The sequence below is a fragment of the Nerophis lumbriciformis genome, linkage group LG12, assembly GCF_033978685.3.
Source record: "Nerophis lumbriciformis linkage group LG12, RoL_Nlum_v2.1, whole genome shotgun sequence".
Classification (NCBI taxonomy): domain Eukaryota; kingdom Metazoa; phylum Chordata; class Actinopteri; order Syngnathiformes; family Syngnathidae; genus Nerophis; species Nerophis lumbriciformis.
Window position 1 is genome coordinate 12,716,410 of NC_084559.2, and position 24,020 is coordinate 12,740,429.

Below are 24,020 nucleotides of genomic sequence, written 5' to 3' on the forward strand. Positions count from 1 at the left end.
AAACTAAAAAAAACCCCACAAAGGTGGTCTCAATGTGGCCCTTCTTTCGCCAACAAGAGTCTTCAATATAAGAGAAAAGTAAAGTTAATTTCTCCATTTAATTCATACTTCTTATGTACGTTCTATTGTTGTTTGCATGTACAACTCTTAAGTATTGTCAATAAAATGTGTTTATGTCGACATTTTTTGGGTGTCTGTAACAGATTAATTAAATTCATGTAATTTTTTTATTAGAAAAATCGCTTGTTTTCGTACGATTTGGTCTTTGTTTGACCTTTTGTCATGATTACTAACAAAATCATGAATAGTTTGTTAAGGTATTGTGGAGAATGCATTTATGTTTAAGAGTTCTTTCTTTATTCATAGTCATGCCCATGTGGACTCTTTTTGATTGTATCTTATGTCCGCAAGTAAACTGTGTGCTTTACCTTGAAGGGTAGGAATGTGGGAGTTGGAGTACTCCCTTTTTACCTTATCTGTATTAGAACAATGAGGCTGTGTTTCTTTCTGGACAGGGTGGGGGCTGTTTTCGTATTCAAGAAGTTGTCTCTTCCCGTTTGAATGTTAGACCAATTTGAGATGCCGGTATGACCGCATTTGTGTGGACTGGTCTCCTAAAGCTTTAGTAACACTTGATAATATTCCTATTCTGTCTTGATGGTCCTTCTTACTCAGCATATACAGGTAAAAGCCAGTAAATTAGAATATTTTGAAAAACTTGATTTATTTCAGTAATTGCATTCAAAAGGTGTAACTTGTACATTATATTTATTCATTGCACACAGACTGATGCATTCAAATGTTTATTTCATTTAATTTTGATGATTTGAAGTGGCAACAAATGAAAATCCAAAATTCTGTGTGTCACAAAATTAGAATATTACTTAAGGCTAATACAAAAAAGGGATTTTTAGAAATGTTGGCCAACTGAAAAGTATGAAAATGAAAAATATGAGCATGTACAATACTCAATACTTGGTTGGAGCTCCTTTTGCCTCAATTACTGCGTTAATGCGGCGTGGCATGGAGTCGATGAGTTTCAGGCACTGCTCAGGTGTTATGAGAGCCCAGGTTGCTCTGATAGTGGCCTTCAACTCTTCTGCGTTTTTGGGTCTGGCATTCTGCATCTTCCTTTTCACAATACCCCACAGATTTTCTATGGGGCTAAGGTCAGGGGAGTTGGCGGGCCAATTTAGAACAGAAATACCATGGTCCGTAAACCAGGCACGGGTAGATTTTGCGCTGTGTGCAGGCGCCAAGTCCTGTTGGAACTTGAAATCTCCATCTCCATAGAGCAGGTCAGCAGCAGGAAGCATGAAGTGCTCTAAAACTTGCTGGTAGACGGCTGCGTTGACCCTGGATCTCAGGAAACAGAGTGGACCGACACCAGCAGATGACATGGCACCCCAAACCATCACCCAACCATGCAAATTTTGCATTTCCTTTGGAAATCGAGGTCCCAGAGTCTGGAGGAAGACAGGAGAGGCACAGGATCCACGTTGCCTGAAGTCTAGTGTAAAGTTTCCACCATCAGTGATGGTTTGGGGTGCCATGTCATCTGCTGGTGTCGGTCCACTCTGTTTCCTGAGATCCAGGGTCAACGCAGCCGTCTACCAGCAAGTTTTAGAGCACTTCATGCTTCCTGCTGCTGACCTGCTCTATGGAGATGGAGATTTCAAGTTCCAACAGGACTTGGCGCCTGCACACAGCGCAAAATCTACCCGTACCTGGTTTACGGACCATGGTATTTCTGTTCTAAATTGGCCCGCCAACTCCCCTGACCTTAGCCCCATAGAAAATCTGTGGGGTATTGTGAAAAGGAAGATGCAGAATGCCAGACCCAAAAACGCAGAAGAGTTGAAGGCCACTATCAGAGCAACCTGGGCTCTCATAACACCTGAGCAGTGCCAGAAACTCATCGACTCCATGCCACGCCGCATTAACGCAGTAATTGAGGCAAAAGGAGCTCCAACCAAGTATTGAGTATTGTACATGCTCATATTTTTCATTTTCATACTTTTCAGTTGGCCAACATTTCTAAAAATCCCTTTTTTGTATTAGCCTTAAGTAATATTCTAATTTTGTGACACACGGAATTTTGGATTTTCATTTGTTGCCACTTCAAATCATCAAAATTAAATGAAATAAACATTTGAATGCATCAGTCTGTGTGCAATGAATAAATATAATGTACAAGTTACACCTTTTGAATGCAATTACTGAAATAAATCAAGTTTTTCAAAATATTCTAATTTACTGGCTTTTACCTGTATATCATCTAAAGAACTTGGGATTGACCTGTGACTTTAATTCCCTGAGAGGAAGACTGGTCAGACGCAACAGTATTTATAAAATTGTCTTGGAAAACAAATAAAAAATGCTACTTAATTTGTGGGAGCGGTTAAAATGTCACAATAATGTATGCCTTTGAAGTGAAGTGCATTGCATGAATACTATTCTAGTGGGACTCAATAAATTACAGCTGGCTTGGCTGCCTAAAACTATTTAATTAGCTTGTTAGATCTGTATACATTGTCGTGAGTTAAAGGGAACATATTGTCTGGCAGCTACTGTGATCTTTCTCTAAATCAATACGTGTTGATTTAGCTGACGCTAATCTGGACATTCATTTTAAATGGGTGTTGATTGAGAGAAAAAAAAAAAAAAAAAAAAAAAAAGCTACTGCTTATGAAACCAAGAGTAAGACTTTTCTACATTTGAAGTCCCTTTGAGCACGAGGGAGGTACGGATTTTAAGCTTCGGTGAATGAACAGCAGGGGGTCCAAGCCACAGCGACGGGGGGAAAAAAACGGTCTTTTTTATATCTGTGAGGGAAGTCATCTGCATGCTGGCAGGGACACGCTAATGAAGAGTCCTCCCGACTAAAGCAGCAGAGCAGTTTCCTAATGGCCAGCTCTTATTTTTTTTTTCTAACTATGGTTGGATGATTTACAGTACCACTAAACGGTAATCATGTAGGTGGGGTTTAAACCTTTTTTTTTTTTTTTTTTTACATTTACACATTTTTTTTAAGATCACCTACACATCAATAAACAATAAACATCACGTGACATTTATGACCTCGACATGAGGACGGTCCGGAATGTAGCGGGAGAAATCATCAAACCATTCACATACATCTGCAATTTATCTTTTCAACTTGGACAATTTCCTTCACAAATGAAACTCTCAAAAGTCATCCCCATCTTCAAATCTGGAGACAAACACACCACTTCACAAATTACCGGCCCGTCTCCCTTCTGCCACAGTTGTCAAAAATATTGGAAAAATTATTTGATAATAGACTTCGTGGCTTCATTGAAAAACACACATTATCATCTGATTGTCAATATGGGTTCTGACAAAATAGGTCAACTTCATTAGCTTTAAGTGATCTAATAGAGAACATTACTAATGGTATCGAGAAAAACAAATTTGTTTTAGGAATTTTTATTGACCTGCAAAAGGCTTTCGATACCATTGACCACCAGATTTTGGTAAACAAACTGGAAAACTATGGCATAAGGGGAGTGGCAGGGAAATGGCTGAAGAGCTACTTGAATGAGAGACAGCAGATTGTTCAGATCGACCAACATCAATCTACACTCATGAACATAACCTGTGGAGTCCCCCAGGGGTCGATACTGGGACCCACACTATTTATAATGTATATCAATGAAATATGTAAAATATCAACACTGCTGAAGTTCATCCTCTTTGCTGACGACACAACCATTACATGTGCAGGTGACGACGTAAAGCAACTTCTGGCCTCTGTAACTGAGGAGATGATCAAGTTAAAAACTTGGTTTAATACCAACAAATTGTCTCTCAATTTAAAGAAGACCAAAATCATGCTCTTTAGCAATCGCAAAAGTGAAATACCCATCAGGATTGTTATTGATGATACACCAATAGAATATGTTCAACAAAATTCATTCTTAGGAGTGGTAATAGATGAAAATATATCATGGAAGCCTCATATACAGGTAAAAGCCAGTAAATTAGAATATTTTGAAAAACTTGATTTATTTCAGTAATTGCATTCAAAAGGTGTAACTTGTACATTATATTTATTCATTGCACACAGACTGATGCATTCAAATGTTTATTTCATTTAATTTTGATGATTTGAAGTGGCAACAAATGAAAATCCAAAATTCCGTGTGTCACAAAATTAGAATATTACTTAAGGCTAATACAAAAAAGGGATTTTTAGAAATGTTGGCCAACTGAAAAGTATGAAAATGAAAAATATGAGCATGTACAATACTCAATACTTGGTTGGAGCTCCTTTTGCCTCAATTACTGCGTTAATGCGGCGTGGCATGGAGTCGATGAGTTTCTGGCACTGCTCAGGTGTTATGAGAGCCCAGGTTGCTCTGATAGTGGCCTTCAACTCTTCTGCGCTTTTGGGTCTGGCATTCTGCATCTTCCTTTTCACAATACCCCACAGATTTTCTATGGGGCTAAGGTCAGGGGAGTTGGCGGGCCAATTTAGAACAGAAATACCATGGTCCGTAAACCAGGCAGGGGTAGATTTTGCGCTGTGTGCAGGCGCCAAGTCCTGTTGGAACTTGAAATCTCCATCTCCATAGAGCAGGTCAGCAGCAGGAAGCATGAAGTGCCCTAAAACTTGCTGGTAGACGGCTGCGTTGACCCTGGATCTCAGGAAACAGAGTGGACCGACACCAGCAGATGACATGGCACCCCAAACCATCACTGATTGTGGAAACTTTACACTAGACTTCAGGCAACGTGGATCCTGTGCCTCTCCTGTCTTCCTCCAGACTCTGGGACCTCGATTTCCAAAGGAAATGCAAAATTTGCATGGTTGGGTGATGGTTTGGGGTGCCATGTCATCTGCTGGTGTCGGTCCACTCGGTTTCCTCAGATCCAGGGTCAACGCAGCCGTCTACCAGCAAGTTTTAGAGCACTTCATGCTTCCTGCTGCTGACCTGCTCTATGGAGATGGAGATTTCAAGTTCCAACAGGACTTGGCGCCTGCACACAGCGCAAAATCTACCCGTGCCTGGTTTACGGACCATGGTATTTCTGTTCTAAATTGGCCCGCCAACTCCCCTGACCTTAGCCCCATAGAAAATCTGTGGGGTATTGTGAAAAGGAAGATGCAGAATGCCAGACCCAAAAACGCAGAAGAGTTGAAGGCCACTATCAGAGCAACCTGGGCTCTCATAACACCTGAGCAGTGCCAGAAACTCATCGACTCCATGCCACGCCGCATTAACGCAGTAATTGAGGCAAAAGGAGCTCCAACCAAGTATTGAGTATTGTACATGCTCATATTTTTCATTTTCATACTTTTCAGTTGGCCAACATTTCTAAAAATCCCTTTTTTGTATTAGCCTTAAGTAATATTCTAATTTTGTGACACACGGAATTTGGGATTTTCATTTGTTGCCACTTCAAATCATCAAAATTAAATGAAATAAACATTTGAATGCATCAGTCTGTGTGCAATGAATAAATATAATGTACAAGTTACACCTTTTGAATGCAATTACTGAAATAAATCAAGTTTTTCAAAATATTCTAATTTACTGGCTTTTACCTGTAAATTACCTGAGGACAAAAGTTGCTAAATGTGTTGGAATGATGAGGAGATCATGTCATTTATTGAACATCAATGCTCTGCTTTTATTGTATCATTCATTTATTATGTCATATCTAAACTATTGTGTTGAAGTCTGGGGAAATTGTTATAAATCTCATCTACAGCCTTTAGTCACTCTGCAGAAAAAGGCCATTAGGATTGTGTCCAATGTTCACTACTTACATCATTCAAATCCACTATTCATGGAGTTAAAGCAACTTAAACTGCACGATGTGATCAATTTTAAAACTGCTCAAATTATGTTTAGGGCATCCCAAAACTCTCTACCATCCAATATACAAAACCTATTCCAGGATAGAGATGCTCACCATAGTTACAGTCTAAGAGGAAACAACAAATTATATTTGCCTAAATTTAGAACAACTTTAAAATCAATGTGCATTTCAGTGCGTGGAGTCAGTCTGTGGAACAACTTAGGGGACAAGTTAAAAACCTGTTCTAACATGATTACATTTAAAAGATTGTTTAAAAAAGAAGTACTGAAGAAGTACGAGGAGGAAAGAGAGTGATGCCCTCAGCACAGAGCGATGGGAGAGAGGTGTATGGTCAGAGAGTGTTTAGGCCTGAGTGTGTGTGTGTGTGTGTGTGTGTGTGTGTGTGTGTGTGTGTGTGTGTGTGTGTGTGTGTGTGTGCGTGTGTGTGTGTTTTGTCTCGTCTTGTCAAAATGTTAAAAAAAAAGAAGTGTGTGTTGTTGTACTGTGCAGGTTTGAAATAAACAATTCAATCAATCAATAATGTTTAAGTATCTGGTAAAAAAAAAATTACACTTTTTGACTAGCAAGATATTGTTTTCTAATCACATTCGACCAATACTGTTTTTTTTAAAAGGGCGGTTTGTAACCTTTATGCGGATGCATACACTGCAAAAACTGAAATTTAAGTAAGATGAAATATCTCAAATAAGGTTGCTATTTGCTTATTTTCTGTCTGATAAGATAATTCTTCTCACTAAGCAGATTTTATGTTAGAGTGTTTTACTTGTTTTAAGGGTTTTGGCCCTAAATTATTACAGCTTGTTGCTGAGATTTGATGACCTATATTGAGTAAAACATGCTTGAAACTAGAATATCAACTGTTGCAAAGCTGTGTCATCAACACTCACAAGTGTAAAACTACTTTTTTTAAAGTAATAATTTCTTACTTCTAGCATAAAAAAGAAAAACATGACTTTGACACAATTGTGTCTCATAATTAAAACAGATGACAGCCAAATTGACTTTGCGGTTTCATTTTCAATGAAACAATAGAAAACACGTACTCATATAGTAGTACGGTTGGCACAGTACAGTAAACTGACAGTTAATATTTAAACATTTAACATTTCAAACAATTTTTAACAGAAATAGTTCATGCACATTCAGATAAATTCTTCAAAATTACAATAAAAAAAAATTTGCCCGAGAGTCGGGCTGTATATATGCGCACTAATTGACTGAAAGAGCACGCACTTGGCGTGATGATGTCATGTTACCCATGGAAAAATGCATTTTTAGACAATATGATTTGCCTGAGCGGCTAGGAGACCCCGAGAGTAACAAGCGCTTGCCTTGTTGCCTTTCCATTAAGAACAATAAACTAGTTTTTAGTATAAGTTTGCTGGTTTCAAGAAATGTAATGCCGAGCGCATATCATTATGTCAAGATAATGGCACTAGCATTTACTTAATCTAAGAATATTTTTCAACATATTGAGCAAAAAGGTCTCTTTTTTTTCTACCAAGAAAAGTGCACTTGTTATTAGTGAGAATATACTTATTTTAAGGTATTTTGGGGTTCATTGAGGTTAGCTAATTAGGGCCCGCATGGCCCATTGTAAAAGGAATCCCAACGGGAGTCCTTTTGCAATGGGACATAAGGACCTATTGTTTTTCTAAGGTTTTATTATTATTCCGCCGCCTCTTTGAGCACTAATTTGACCCACTTAACATGCTTCAAAACTCACCATATTTGACCCACACATCAGGACCTGCGAAAATTGTCTTTTAATAAAAAAACCGAATCCCAAAACTCAAAATTGCGCTCTAGCGCCCCCTAGAAAGAAAACTGCTTATAACTCCCAGTACGAATGTTGTAGAGACATGAAACAAAAACCTCTATGTAGGGCTCACTTAGCCCTACTTTTCATTAATTAATTTCCTCGGGCAAAAATCAACAGGAAGTTGGCAATTCCTCCTTCAAGACAAAAATGTACTAAAAACAGTCACTTTTGCCTCTTTGAGCTGTAATTTGACCCCCTTAACATGCTTCAAAACTCACCGAACTGAACGCACACATCAGGACCAGCAGAAATTGCGATCTAATAAAAAAACCTAACCCCAAATTTAAAAATTGCGCTCTAGAGCAATTTTTTAATAAAACGGAGAAAAAACTGCTCCTCGGAAGAAAACAATGACAAAACTGCCTGTAACTCCCACTGGGAAGGTCGGAGAGACATGAAACAAAAACCTCAATGTAGGTCTCACTTAGACCTACAGTTCATAAATTGACAACCCCCAGCAAAAATCAACAGGAAGTTTACTATTCCCCCTTCAAAACAACATTTTTGTAAAAACCGGTCACCTTCCTTCAAAATCTATCTCCTCTGAGCGCGTTTGTCGTTTAGGCTTCAAACTAACACAGGAGAGAGATTGAACCCTTGTGTATAAAAGTATAGAACAGCTTTTTAATACCTGCTCCGGTTTTGATTTTATGACCCTTCAAAGACCCGCTGCGCTGATGCTGCTGCGCTGCTGTTTTTTTAAGATGGCTGCTCAAAAGCAGGAAGCACCAACATTCCCACACAATGCAGACAAGGTAGGTACACTAGACAAAAGTCTTGGGACACTTCAGACTACAAGTAGACAAAAGTATTGGGACACTTAGGACTAGCACCTGCCAAATACGCGGGCCCGACCAATGCTGCTTGCAGCTTTAATTTTACTTGTTTTGGAAAGTCTTGAAAAGCCGAATTTTCTTGTTCTATTGGCAGATAATTTTGCTTAGTTCAAATAAAATACCTCTCATTTTTGTATTTTTTTTCTTGTTTTTGAACACTGACTTTTTGCAGTGTTGAAGGCGCTAACTTTCCAATGTATTTGAAGCATTAAATCATTGTATCCTTTTCAGCACGTAATGACCTAACTACGCCTGTGCATAACATATAATGCAGTGCTTTTTGTGTTGTCAGCTAATGATAGTGATTTGGATAGCTAACATTAGCTGCCATTGAATGTTCGGACCAGGGGTCTGCAACCTTTTGCATCAAAACAGCCATTTTGGCCTGTTTCCATCAAATAAAAAACCCACTTGGAGCCACAGAATCTATGTGATCCATCCATCCATCCATCCATCCATTTTCTACCGCTTTTTCCGTATTGAAGTTAATGCTACATATGCATTTTTTATTTATTTATCCTGTCTTGTTACCCCCCCTGTATTTTGTATGTTATTTTGTTACTAGTTTATTTTCTAGTATTTCCCCAATAATTTCCCTAGGTATCGACCCACACCTGTCGCAACCTGACAATTACCGTATTTTTCGGACTATAAGGCGCACTTAAAATCCTTTATTTTTCTCAAAACTCGACAGTGCGCCTAATGTACGAAATCATTTCGGTTGTGCTTACCGACCTCGAAGCTATTTTATTTGGTACATGGTGAAATGATAAGTGTGACCGGTAGATGGCAGTAACACATAAGAGATACGTGTAGACTGCAATATGATGACAGTCACATATAAGAGATACGTGCAGACTGCAATATGACTCAAGTAAACAACACCAACATTTTATATGTTCCTATGAAGTCGCACCGCTTAATGGATTGTACTGTGCTTCAACATAGGAGTATTATTATGGTGTGTGTATAAGGTAAGACAAGAATGAAGGGGAAAATATTTATTTTAGAGCAGTCAAAGTCAACGTGTTAATCACACACAAAATTGCATTTTTCACCTATATACACAAAAGAATCACGCAATTTGTTTTGACAGCACACGATTCTTTTACGTTAAAGGAAAACGGCACTTTTTATTTTTGCCGATCAGCCACAATCCTTTACCTATTCACAATCTTATGTGAACATTAGGGATGTCCCGATCCAGGTTTTTGCACTTCCGATCCGATACCGATATTGTTTTTGCATTTCCGATCCAATACCGATACTGACCGATACCGATACTGGCCTATCCGAGCATGTATTAAAGTTTAAAGTTATTTAGCCTACTTAGTTGTCAGAATCATGTTGAAAAGGGTTTTAGTACTCTTGATAACAACGAGCCAGCTGAATTAGGGGAGTTTGAATAATACACAATGGTTGGTAACAAGAAACTGACCTGTTTATTCAAGGATAAACACAAAATAGACAAAATTATACATGACAAACAGAAATGGCATCATTGAACTAGGGCTGGGCGATATGGCCTTTTTTTAATATTGCGATATTTTAAGACTATATTGCGATACACGATATACAGGTAAAAGCCAGTAAATTAGAATATTTTGAAAAACTTGATTTATTTCAGTAATTGCATTCAAAAGGTGTAACTTGTACATTATATTTATTCATTGCACACAGACTGATGCATTCAAATGTTTATTTCATTTAATTTTGATGATTTGAAGTGGCAACAAATGAAAATCCAAAATTCCGTGTGTCACAAAATTAGAATATTACTTAAGGCTAATACAAAAAAGGGATTTTTAGAAATGTTGGCCAACTGAAAAGTATGAAAATGAAAAATATGAGCATGTACAATACTCAATACTTGGTTGGAGCTCCTTTTGCCTCAATTACTGCGTTAATGCGGCGTGGCATGGAGTCGATGAGTTTCTGGCACTGCTCAGGTGTTATGAGAGCCCAGGTTGCTCTGATAGTGGCCTTCAACTCTTCTGCGTTTTTGGGTCTGGCATTCTGCATCTTCCTTTTCACAATAGCCCACAGATTTTCTATGGGGATAAGGTCAGGGGAGTTGGCGGGCCAATTTAGAACAGAAATACCATGGTCCGTAAACCAGGCACGGGTAGATTTTGCGCTGTGTGCAGGCGCCAAGTCCTGTTGGAACTTGAAATCTCCATCTCCATAGAGCAGGTCAGCAGCAGGAAGCATGAAGCGCTCTAAAACTTGCTGGTAGACGGCTGCGTTGACCCTGGATCTCAGGAAACAGAGTGGACCGACACCAGCAGATGACATGGCACCCCAAACCATCACTGATGGTGGAAACTTTACACTAGACTTCAGGCAACGTGGATCCTGTGCCTCTCCTGTCTTCCTCCAGACTCTGGGACCTCGATTTCCAAAGGAAATGCAAAATTTGCATGGTTGGGTGATGGTTTGGGGTGCCATGTCATCTGCTGGTGTCGGTCCACTCTGTTTCCCGAGATCCAGGGTCAACGCAGCCGTCTACCAGCAAGTTTTAGAGCACTTCATGCTTCCTGCTGCTGACCTGCTCTATGGAGATGGAGATTTCAAGTTCCAACAGGACTTGGCGCCTGCACACAGCGCAAAATCTACCCGTGCCTGGTTTACGGACCATGGTATTTCTGTTCTAAATTGGCCCGCCAACTCCCCTGACCTTAGCCCCATAGAAAATCTGTGGGGTATTGTGAAAAGGAAGATGCAGAATGCCAGACCCAAAAACGCAGAAGAGTTGAAGGCCACTATCAGAGCAACCTGGGCTCTCATAACACCTGAGCAGTGCCAGAAACTCATCGACTCCATGCCACGCCGCATTAACGCAGTAATTGAGGCAAAAGGAGCTCCAACCAAGTATTGAGTATTGTACATGCTCATATTTTTCATTTTCATACTTTTCAGTTGGCCAACATTTCTAAAAATCCCTTTTTTGTATTAGCCTTAAATAATATTCTAATTTTGTGACACACGGAATTTTGGATTTTCATTTGTTGCCACTTCAAATCATCAAAATTAAATGAAATAAACATTTGAATGCATCAGTCTGTGTGCAATGAATAAATATAATGTACAAGTTACACCTTTTGAATGCAATTACTGAAATAAATCAAGTTTTTCAAAATATTCTAATTTACTGGCTTTTACCTGTATATCTCAATATTTTGCCTTAGCCTTGAATGAACACGTGATGCATATAATCACAGCAGTATGATGATTCTGTGTTTTGATTGATTGATTGAGACTTTTATTAGTAGGTTGCACAGTGAAGTACATATTCCGTACAATTAACCACTAAATGGTAACACCCGAATAAGTTTTTCAACTTGTTTAAGTCGAGGTCCATTGATTCATGATACAGATATATACTATCAGATATATACTATCATCATAATTCAGTCATCACACAAGATAATCACATTGAATTATTTACATTATTTATAATCCAGGGTGTGGAGGGGGGCGCCGGATGTAAGTGTCAAAAAGACAGCCAAAAGAGTTTGATATGAGAATAAATCTAAAGTTAAAATATAGGGTAGAAATGCACCCATTTGCAGGAAATGTAGTCTTGATTTTCAAAATGTTCTTTCAAGGCTTGCATGTCTACATTAAAACATTCTTCTTCATACTGCATTAATATATGCTACTTTTAAACTTTCATGCAGAGAAGGAAATCACAACTAAAAAAAATCACTATTTTTTTCATACGGTGTTGATCTGGAAATTTTTGCCTCGGCATTTTGATGGTGTGGACGTGTGGCACTGAATGGAGATAAGCGTCTCGACAGACGTCACAATATTTGAACAATGATGACGAAAACTGTTTTCTCTGTCGTGTCCGTGTGTCGAAAATTGTTATGCGCTTATTTTTTTATTTGATTTTGTGCGTGACATATAATTGCTATGCGCAGTGGACGCTTGAGCAGTTTGCAATTGCACAGGCGCGCACCTTAGAGAGAACGTTGGTCGCATGGCTGCGCTAGCATCACAGCTTACGTTAGCCATGCTGCTACCTCTCGGCTCGGGGAGGACGTATACGTATGTGACGTATGACGTGACAGTATGTGATGTATGACGTGACAGTATGTGACGTGTGTAAGAAGGTGCGCTTGCTGTCTGTGAGAGGGAGACACAGGAAAGAGTGAGAAGAGCCTGTCGTGTAATGCCAGCAGCTAAAAGAAACTGCGTGAGAATTCACAGACTTGTGGATGTGTTGAAGGTGTGCTGGAAAATGCGGAACGGAAGAGAGCAGCAGAAAAGTGGAATGTATTATTTAAATAGGTGCTTTGGAAAACACGGACCGGAGTTTTTTTTTTTAAAACTGGATCTGGATCGGCATTTTCCCATGCCTTGCCGATACGCAATTTTTGGCAAATATCGGCAGCCGATCCGATCCAAATATCGGATCGGGACATCCCTAGTGAACATTCACATATATGTTAAAATAACTCTTTTGAAAACTAACATATTTTGTTAGTTTTATAGTTCTCATAAAACGACGAGCAAGGTTATGATCAGCTGAAAACATAATTTTTGCTCAATAAATAACAATAATGATACTCCTACCTAAAAATAAAAGAAGACATAGTTGTACAACAACAATAAAGTTCCTAAACAACATTAATAAAAATATACAAACAACTTACTTCAAAGAAATGAGCTTGTAGGCCCTGCTGATGGTAAGATAAACTGAAAGTAAACATTATTAAGATTTTTTGAGTAATTCTTGGGCTCCCGTGTTCTCTACTATTTATTGTTCTTTTAGCACAAATTTATCTTTGATAGGCTAGAATGTGAAAATATCTAAATCAGGGGTGCTCACACTTTTTCTGCAGGCGAGCTACTTTTCAATTGATCAAGTTGTGGGGATCTACCTCATTCATATATATAATTTATATTTACTTATTTATGAAATGTATGTTTTGTTAACAAGTTAAAGGTGTTTAATGATAATGCAAGCATGTTTAACACATATAGTTAATATTGTTAATACATTAAAGGTGTTTAATGATAATACAAGTATGTTTAATACATATAGTTAATATTGTTAACAAGTTAAAGGTGTTTAAAGATAATGCAAGCATGTTTAACACATATAGTTAATATTGTTAACAAGTTAAAGGTGGTTAAAAATAATACAAGCATGTTTAACACAAATAGTTAATATTGTTAACAACTTAAAGGTGGTTAAAGATAAAACAAGCATGTTTAACACATATAGTTAATATTGTTAACAACTTAAAAGGTGGTTAAAGATAATACAAGCATGTTTAACACATATAGTTAATATTGTTAACAACTTAAAAGGTGGTTAAAGATAATACAAGCATGTTTAACACATATAGTTAATTTTGTTAATAAGTTAAAGGTGGTTAAAGATAATACAAGCATGTTTAACACATATAGTTAATATTGTTAACAAGTTAAAGGTGGTTAAAGATAATACAAGCATGTTTAACACATATAGATTCCTTTCTTTCATGAAGACAAGAATATAAGTTGGTGTATTACCTGATTCTGATGACTTGCATTGATAGGAATCAGACAGTGGTGATGATAACTTCCGCATTTTCGAATGGAGGAGAAAAAAAGTCCTCCTTTCTGTCCAATACCACATGAAAGTGGTTGGTTTTTGGCATCTTATTTGTCCAGCTTCTGTACTCCTTTGTATACACTTTACAAGAAATACATTGTCTGCAAACTCCGTAGCTTGCTAGCTTGTGCACGCCAGCTTTCTGAGACTCTTATTTTGGTATCGCAGGCAGGATGAAGCAGAGCTTTTATTGTGCAACTGTGCAGTCGGTCTTTGGAGTTTTGACGACAGGTACGGCGCCAGAGTCTGTTGAAATAAAGTGTTTCTCGCCTTCCAGTCGGTAATTTTAATGAGCTGGCAGGAGTCAGCGTCATCTCCGAAGACCCTCGGGTGCCGTGAATGTCAATCAAGTGACGTCATAGTGAAGATTTATGATCGCTCATTTTTAGGACTATTTTTTTAATGCCTGGCTGGTGATCGACTGACACACCCTCCGAGATCGACCGGTAGATCGCGATCGACGTAATGAGCACCTCTGATCTAAATCATCACAGTTTTTCCAATAAACACAAAATTCTACAGGTCTCTGAGTATGAGGTTATATGATTGCTCTTTGGAGTTCTTTAATATATTGTGTTTACTTGTAAATGTATTCAACATTCAGTCTTTACTCCAGAGATCGCCAAAGAGATATTCATTTCAAATCACTCCGGTCTGGGTATTCACTTAAAAGTCAGAGTGCAAAGTGAGATGAGATGTTGGTTATGCCTTCAGCACACCAAGCGGAGCAGAGCGCAGATAAGATCCAAAATATGTATGGAATACATGGCATTAACTCCCCTGAGGCCAGCCTCAGTGTTCAGGAAAAGCAAGGGCTGTCAGTGAATAAATCATTTGCATGTAGGACATGGGAGAGAAAAAAAATACTAATCAAGGCCGTATTGGCTTAACAAGCAAGACAATCAACCCCAAGCTTTTGATTAGTCATCGCCAGACTGAACAGCTGCGCCTAAAGGGTTGTAAATGAAGACTGTGTATCTCAATGAGGGAGACCAGACACTTTTTAAAGATAGGAAAAAAACAAGGAGTGTCTTAAAACTAACATTGTTATGAATCACATCTCCAACTATACTGTCTGTCTCTATATTGATACACATTTTCCACACTTTTACTATACAGTCTCGGTTATCAGTTTCAATATCAGTTCAATCATTTTGTTTATCCATCCTTCCATTTTCTACCGTTCGGTACGTACCTCGGTTTAGAGGTCACGGTTCGGTTCATTTTCGGTACAGCAAGAAAACAACAAAATATACATTTTTGGGTTATTTATTTACCAAATTTGCAAAATCTTCCACCAAAAATATTTTTCTAAGTGGAATATTTGATGTGAAGTAATGGGAACCTTGGATAGGTCAATAATTTATAATAACATTGATTTTGATTCAATATTATGTTTTGAGCAATGACAGTTTGAAAGAAAAAAAACCAGCTTTGTTTTATTAGTCAACATTGCAACTTTTTCTAAATTACATTTCACCTTTAAGCTTTTTTATTTCACTTTTGTTATGTTTTTGTTTGTTTTAATAGTATTTTTAGAATGTGCCATGGGCCTTTAAAACATTAGCCGTGGGCCGCAAATGGCCTCCGGGGCACACTTTTGATACCCCTGCTATAGATACCGGTAATAAAAAATTAAATGTGATAAATCTATGGACAAAAAGCAGAGCCTGGCGACGCATGCACGTTTATCATAACTCTCTCTCTCTCTCTCTCTCTGTCTCTGCCCCTCCCTCACCAATGCTGCTGTTTGTTTTGTTTTTAACCCCTTCTTAACCCTGAACGTACATTGAAAATACACGCAACCCTAACTCAAAATGCCGGACATTTGAGGCATTTAAGAAACTCCGCCCTGACAGCTCCGCAAAAGAGGACATGTCCGGTGAAAAGAGGACGTATGGTCAGTCTATCGTAGCCCGTTAGCTGCTAGCATGGCGTGTGTTGTGCCTCGGTGTGCATTGTTTACACAACGTGCGTTACGCTACTTAATATGTCCGTGTGGAAACTCGTTCGGTACACCTCCGAACCGAACCGAAACCCCCGTTACGAAACGGTTCAATACAAATACACGTACCGTTACACCCCTATTTATGATTCACCTTCATTGAATCAACTTAAAATTTGCACCATAACGCCTCTTTGCAAAGGCTACGTACAAAGATTATAATTATTTGGGAGCATTCACATAGGCATTTTCAAAACTACAATGTACAAATGTAAGGACATGACTTGGCCGCTTCCATTAATTATTATGTTACAAAACACTGGAAAAACTCACAATCTCACCAAGTATACAGTATATTGCTAATTTCTAGTCAAAATATTTAAACAAACTTAATACAAGTTACAAGCCCCCAGAATAGTAATTTTTCATTGAGACATAAGATGTTGTTTTTAGGCAATAGCTCTTCCAAGAGAAAAAATACTACTTTTGAGCACCACAAGTTTGTTATAAAGACACACAACTTCACAATACTAGTAAGTATGGCTAATGATAAGTTTTAATTGCTAAATTTTTAAGGCTTAAATATATTGTCTAATTTCAAGAAATCATACCAAGACAATTTTGACTTGTTCCATTGGCAGACTGTTTTGTTCCTTACAAGCAAAAAAATATATATAAAAATTAGGGGTGTGGGAAAAAAATCGATTCAAATTCGAAATGCGATTCTCACGATTCAGTATCGATTCTCATTTTTTTAAAAATCGATTTTTTAAACTCTGCAACATCGCGTGGACATCGGGGGCGGTACCTCTGGATTGGCAGACCGGGGTGGTGGTTCCTCTCTTTAAGAAGGGGAACCGGAGGGTGTGTTCCAACTATCGTGGGATCACACTCCTCAGCCTTCCCGGTAAGGTCTATTCAGGTGTACTGGAGAGGAGGCTACGCCGGATAGTCGAACCTCGGATTCAGGAGGAACAGTGTGGTTTTCGTCCTGGTCGTGGAACTGTGGACCAGCTCTATACTCTCGGCAGGGTCCTTGAGGGTGCATGGGAGTTTGCCCAACCAGTCTACATGTGCTTTGTGGACTTGGAGAAGGCATTCGACCGTGTACCCCGGGAAGTCCTGTGGGGAGTGCTCAGAGAGTATGGGGTAACGGACTGTCTTATTGTGGCAGTTCGCTCCCTGTATAATCAGTGTCAGAGCTTGGTCCGCATTGCCGGCAGTAAGTCGGACACGTTTCCAGTGAGGGTTGGACTACGCCAAGGCTGCCTTTTGTCACCGATTCTGTTCATAACTTTTATGGACAGAATTTCTAGACGCAGTCAAGGCGTTGAGGGGATCTGGTTTGGTGGCTGCAGGATTAGGTCTCTGCTATTTGCAGATGATGTGGTCCTGATGGCTTCCTCTGGCCAAGATCTTCAGCTCTCACTGGATCTGTTCGCAGCCGAGTGTGAAGCGACTGGGATGGGAATCAGCACCTCCAACTCCGAGTCCATGGTTCTCTCCCGGAAAAGGGTGTAGTGCCATCTCCGGGTTGGGGAGGAGATCTTGCCCCAAGTGGAGGAGTTCAAGTACCTCGGAGTCTTGTTCACGAGTGGGGGAAGAGTGGATCGTGAGATCGACAGGCGGATCGGTGCGGCATCTTCAGTAATGCGGACGCTGTATCGATCCGTTGTGGTGAAGAAGGAGCTGAGCCGGAAGGCAAAGCTCTCGATTTACCGGTCGATCTACGTTCCCATCCTCACCTATGGTCATGAGCTTTGGGTCATGACCGAAAGGACAAGATCACGGGTACAAGCGGCCAAAATGAGTTTCCTCCGCCGAGTGGCGGGGCTCTCCCTTAGAGATAGGGTGAGAAGCTCTGTCATCCGGGGGGAGCTCAAAGTAAAGCCGCTGCTCCTCCACATCGAGAGGAGCCAGATGAGGTGGTTCGGGCATCTGGTCAGGATGCCACCCGAACGCCTCCCTAGGAAGGTGTTTCGGGCACGTCCGACCGGTAGGAGGCCACGGGGAAGACCCAGGACACGCTGGGAAGACTATCTCTCCCGGCTGGCCTGGGAACGCCTCGGGATCACCCGGGAGGAGCTGGACGAAGTGGCTGGGGAGAGGGAAGTCTGGGCTTCCCTGCTTAAGCTGCTGCCCCCGCGACCCGACCTCGGATAAGCGGAAGAAGATGGATGGATGGATGGATGGATTTTTTAAATGTTATTTATTTATTTATTTTTCCATTTTATTTTTTATTTTTTTATTTTATTTTTTTTAAATTAATCATTCCAACAAAACAATACACAGCAAAACCATAACAATGCAATCCAATTCCAAAAGCAAACCCGACCCAGCAACACTCAGAAGTGCAATAAACAGAGCAATTGAGAGGAGACACAAACACGACACAGAACAATCCAAAAGTAGTGAAACAAAAATGAATATTATCAACAACAGTATCAATATTAGTAACAATTTCAACATAGCAGTGATTAAAAATCCCTCATTGACATTATCATTAGACATTTATAAAAATAACAAAAAAATAACAATAATGTCACAGTGGCTTACACTTGCATCGCATCTCATAAGCTTGACAACACACTGTGTCCAATATTTTCACAAAGATAAAATAAGTCATATTTTTGGTTCATTTAATAGTTAAAACAAATTTACATTATTGCAATCAGTTGATAAAACATTGTCCTTTACAATTATAAAAGCTTTTTCCAAAAATCTACTACTCTGCTTGCATGTCAGCAGACTGGGGTAGATCCTGCTGAAATCCTATGTATTGAATGAATAGAGAATCCTTTTGAATCGGGAAAATATCGTTTTTGAATCGAGAATCGCTTTGAATCGAAAAAAAAAAAAAATCGATTTAGAATCGAATCGTGACCCCAAGAATCGATATTGAATCGAATCGTGGGACACCCAAAGATTCACAGCCCTAATAAAAATATAACTCATCTTTTCTAGGTTAATTTCATCTGGGTTAATTATGTATTTTTTCACCCCTATTTTATATTTTGGTATGGTTAACAGCTCGTATTTCACAAAAAGCTGCAAAAATTTACTTTTAGTGAGCACCACTGCTCTTAGTCGTGAACGCCACACCGACCAAAGACATAGACTTACAGCAAGAAACGTGCAAAGATTCCAAATATAAAAGAAAAAATGCATCATCAGCACTGTCTCTCTTCTAATGCGTGTGGTTGAGAGTAGGGATGTCCCGATCCGATATTTGGATCGGATCGGCCGCCGATATTTGCAAAAAAATGCGTATCGGCAAGGCATGGGAAAATGCAGATCCAGATCCAGTTAAAAAAAAAAGCTCCGCTCCGTGTTTTCCAACGCACCTATTTAAATAGTACATACCACTTTTCCGCTGCTCCCTAATTTCCGTTCCGCATTTTCCAGCACACCTTCAACACATCCACAGGTCTGTGGATTATCACGCAGTTGCTTTTAGCTGCTGGCATTACACGACAGGCTATTCTCACTCTTTTCTGTGTCTCCCTCTCACAGACAGCAAGCGCACTTTCTTACACACGTCACATACTGTCACGTCATACGTCACATACTGTCACGTCATACGTCATATACGTATACGTCCTCCCCGAGCAGAGAGGTAGCAGCATGGCTAACGTTAGCTGTGATGCTAGCGCAGCCGTGTGACCAACGTTCTCTCTAAGGTGCGCCGCGCTTGTGCAATTGCGCACTGTTTAAACGTCCTCTGCGCATAGCAATTATATGCCACGCACAAAATCAAATAAAAAAATAAGCGCATAACAATTTTCAACACACGGACACGACAGAGAAAACAGTTTTCGTCATTATTGTTCAAATATTGTAACGTCTGTCGAGACGCTTATCTCCATTCGGTGCCACACGTCCACACCATCAAAATGCCGAGGCAAACATTTCCAGATCAACACCGTATTAACAAATTAGTGATTTTTTTAGTTGTGATTTCCTTCTCTGCATTAAAGTTTAAAAGTAGCATATATTAATGCAGTATGAAGAAGAATGTTTTAATGTAGACATGCAAGCCTTGAATGAAAATGTTGAAAATCAAGACTACATTTCCTGCAAATTGGTGCATTTCTACCCTATATTTTAACTTTAGATTTATTCTCATATCAAACTCTTTTGGCTGTCTTTTTGACACTTACATCCGGCGCCCCCCTCCACACCCTGGATTATAAATAATGTCAATAATTCAATGTGATTATCTTGTGTGATGACTGTATTATGATGATAGTATATATCTGATAGTATATATCTGTATCATTAATCAATTTAAGTGGACCCCGACTTAAACAAGTTGAAAAACTTATTGGGGTGTTACCATTTAGTGGTCAATTGTACGGAATATGTACTTCACTGTGCAACCTACTAATAAAAGTCTCAATCAATCAATCAAAACACATAGAATCATCATACTGCTGTGATTATATGCATCAAGTGTTCATTCAAGGCTAAGGCAAAATATCGAGATATATATCGTGTATCGCAATATGGCCTTAAAATATCGCAATATTAAAAAAAGGCCATATCGCCCAGCCCTAGTTTCAATGATGCCATTTCTGTTTGTCATGTATCATTTTGTCTATTTTGTGTTTATCCTTGAATAAACAGGTCAGTTTCTTGTTACCAACCATTGTGTATTATTCAAACTCCTCTAATTCAGCTGGCTAGTTGTTATCAAGAGTACTAAAACCCTTTTCAACATGATTCTGACAACTAAGTAGGCTAAATAACTTTAAACTTTAATACATGCTCGGATAGGCCATTATCGGTCAGTATCGGTATCGGTCAGTATCGGTATCGGTCAGTATCAGTATCGGATCGGAAGTGCAAAAACAATATCGGTATCGGATCGGAAGTGCAAAAACCTGGATCGGGACATCCCTAGTTGAGAGCCGCACACACGCCTAAATATGAGATGAACGGTCTTTCAGATTATTTCCTTGGGAAATCTGTGTCTTATATTTTGTTCAAAATGGTATTTTCATTTATTTTAATGACAAAAAGTTGAATCGTTTCTCATTAGATGATTAGCCGACTGTTTCCGACTCTTTCTCAGTTTGGACCTTGGTAAGGTGGATTTGTAAGATTGCATCAGCTAATGTAAAGTTACCATCCTTCTGAAAAGAACAGAACATTCTCTTGTCAGAAAAAGTTATCATTACTGGTATCTGCTTTAAATGGCATCACTGACAAATTAAAGATGGGTCCGACAAGTTAGACATGGTCAATTAAAAAGTAAGTGTGAACAGGTTGAAGCAGAGCCCATACTACACTCATGCATAGCTCATTAAATTAGATTCCACATTTAAAAAATACAAGCTATCTTCTTTCTTCTATGTTAGAATGTCAAAAATAAGTTATTTTATAGCTGATGTACCGTATTTTCCGCACCATAAGGCGCCCTGGGTTATAAGCCGCGCCTTCAATGAACGGCATATTTCAAAACTTTGTCCACCTATAAGCCGCCCCGTGTTATAAGCCGCATCTAACTGCGCTAAAGGAATGTCAAAAAAACAGTCAGATAGGTCAGTCAAACTTTAATAATATATTAAAAACCAGCGTGATGTGGGCGCGCATGGAGTCGTATATCAACATGGACGGAGCTGCGTGAAAAAAGCCACCCGGCCTCTTCGCGTAAACTTCCCTTAACCACTCGCTCATCTTTTCTTCATCCATCCATCCCTTCGAGTTAGCTTTTATGATGACGCCGGCTGGAAAGGTCTCTTTTGGCAAGGTCTTCCTTTTGAATATTACCATGGGTGGAAGTTTCTGGCCATTAGCATGGCAAGCTAGAACCACAGTGAAGGATGACTTCTCATTCCCTGTGGTGCGAATATTCACCGTACGTGCTCCCGTTGTATCCACAGTGCGGTTCACAGGAATATCAAAAGTCAGTGGAACCTCGTCCATGTTGATAATGTTCTCTGGCCGGATCTTTTTTTCAGCTATCTTGTTTTTACAATATGCACGGAAAGTAGCCAGCTTTTCTTGAAAGTCTTTAGGCAGTTGCTGTGAAATAGTAGTCCGTGTGCGGATGGAGAGATTGCGTCTTTCCATGAACCGGAAACCTGTCGCTTAGTAGGAGCCATTTTGTGGTCTTTACAGATGTAAACACACAAAGGAAATGAAACGTAATATCCGCGCGCTTCTTCTTCTTCTTCTATGGGGGCGGGTGGTTGCTTACAGTACCTACTCAGTGGCCTAGTGGTTAGAGTGTCCGTCCTGAGATCGGTAGGTTGGGAGTTCAAATCCCGGCCGAGTCATACCAAAGACTATAAAAATGGGACCCATTACCTCCCTGCTTGGCACTCAGCATCAAGGGTTGGAATTGGGGGTTAAATCACCAAAATGATTCCCGGGCGCAGCCACCGCTGCTGCCCACTGCTCCCCTCACCTCCCAGGGGGTGATCAAGGGTGATGGGTCAAATGCAGAGAATAATTTCGCCACACCTAGTGTGTGTGTGACAATCATTGGTACTTTAACTTTAACTTTAACTTTAAGAAGAAGCGCTTCCTGTTCTATGCGGGCGGGTGCTTACCTTGGCGGTTGCTTGCGTAGAAGAAGAAGCACTTCCTCTTCTACGGGGAAAAAAGATGGCGGCTGTTTACCGTAGTTGCGAGACCGAAACTTTATGAAAATGAATCTTAATATTAATCCATATATAAAGCGCACCGGGTTATAAGCCGCACTGTCAGCTTTTGAGTAAATTTGTGGTTTTTAGGTGCGGCTAATAGTGCGGAAAATACGGTACAAGGTTTTTGTGCGATAATGACCTTTAAAAAGGACCTCAACTGAAGTCTTTATTGCTAACCGGTTATCTTTCTCTCGATAAAAGGAGCACACTTTTCTATTATGTTTTGTATGATGTATGCAATGTATAGGTAAAGACCCCAAAAAACATGATTAATCCAAAAACGCATCTTATACTCACTTGAACTCTGCTGTGAGGAGGTTGAAGCCATTGTACAAGTGACTTTCTGATGATATCTTCTTCAGGTAAGAGTAGCTGTCCAGCTCCTTATCTACGAGGTAGTTTGACACAATAAAACCTGTACAATGGTAAGGATGGTGTTTAAATGAATTGTTATATATTACATTGTATATATTGAAAACAATGTGAGAAAAAAACCATCCCACCTCGTCCATGTGCCTCTGGGTTGGGCCGTCCTTCCAGATAGTTTGTGATTGCGGCCAACTTGCCACTCTTGTTGATGCCCAGCCATGATCCTCCTTCTTTACCGAGTTCCAGGTCCAGGCCTGATTTGTTGGAATAGCAGTGTAAGAATCCTTATTGATGTGCGATGTGTCTGACAACAACAATGACCACTAATAACCATCTCTGCAACAACACTAAGTATGTCAGCCCTTTGTATGCCATTCAAATAGCTTAGACTCAGGGTGTGGCTTACTTACGCTAAAATTAATGTATTTATTTTGTGGTACCAATGACTATGCTTTATTCATTCTGTATAGCAACTAGTAGCCAAGCCAATATGCTGAGGTTTAATATATCCAGTTACATTTTTAGAATGAAAGATATGTGCGTTGTATAACATTCGAAGAGAATCGTGTCAGGCTTTCCCCTGACAGTTTGGTTGTGTTTTAGTTTTTCCTCTGTGTGTGTAGTATTTCCTGTCAGCGCTCTTGTTTTGGTTCTGTTTCCTGTTTGTCTCCCTGAGTGCTGTGTCCCCTCAGCTGTGGCTGATTGGCACCTGGCCACACCTGGTGTCAATCAGCCAGCTGCTATTTATACCTGCCCTACCCTCCAGTCACTGCTGGATTATTGTAGGAGCTATGTGTCATTGTCATTACTACCTGTCTTAATACTTGTCGTTGTAGCTCTGTCTACTTTTGTTTCACTCTGCTCATGTCCTAGTTCCTTCGTGTCACAGTAAGTGTTTTTGTTTCTTGTCCACAGTTAGCCTCTGTGCTATTTTAGT

General features: G+C 39.6%; 1 protein-coding gene across 4 annotated transcripts in view; it reads right to left on the bottom strand.

Moving 5' to 3' along the window:
• LOC133623016 (transport and Golgi organization 2 homolog) overlaps window positions 1-24,020 on the bottom strand; it is a 73,223-nt gene that overhangs the window by 12,617 nt on the left and 36,586 nt on the right. For all 4 annotated transcript variants that reach the window (XM_061985912.2, XM_061985914.2, XM_061985915.2 and 1 more), the window contains 2 exons: window positions 23,218-23,337; window positions 23,012-23,129 (listed from right to left, as the gene is read on the bottom strand). In XM_061985912.2, coding sequence (XP_061841896.1) covers window positions 23,012-23,129; window positions 23,218-23,337 — 238 coding nt within the window. The remainder of the gene's footprint in view (window positions 1-23,011; window positions 23,130-23,217; window positions 23,338-24,020) is intronic.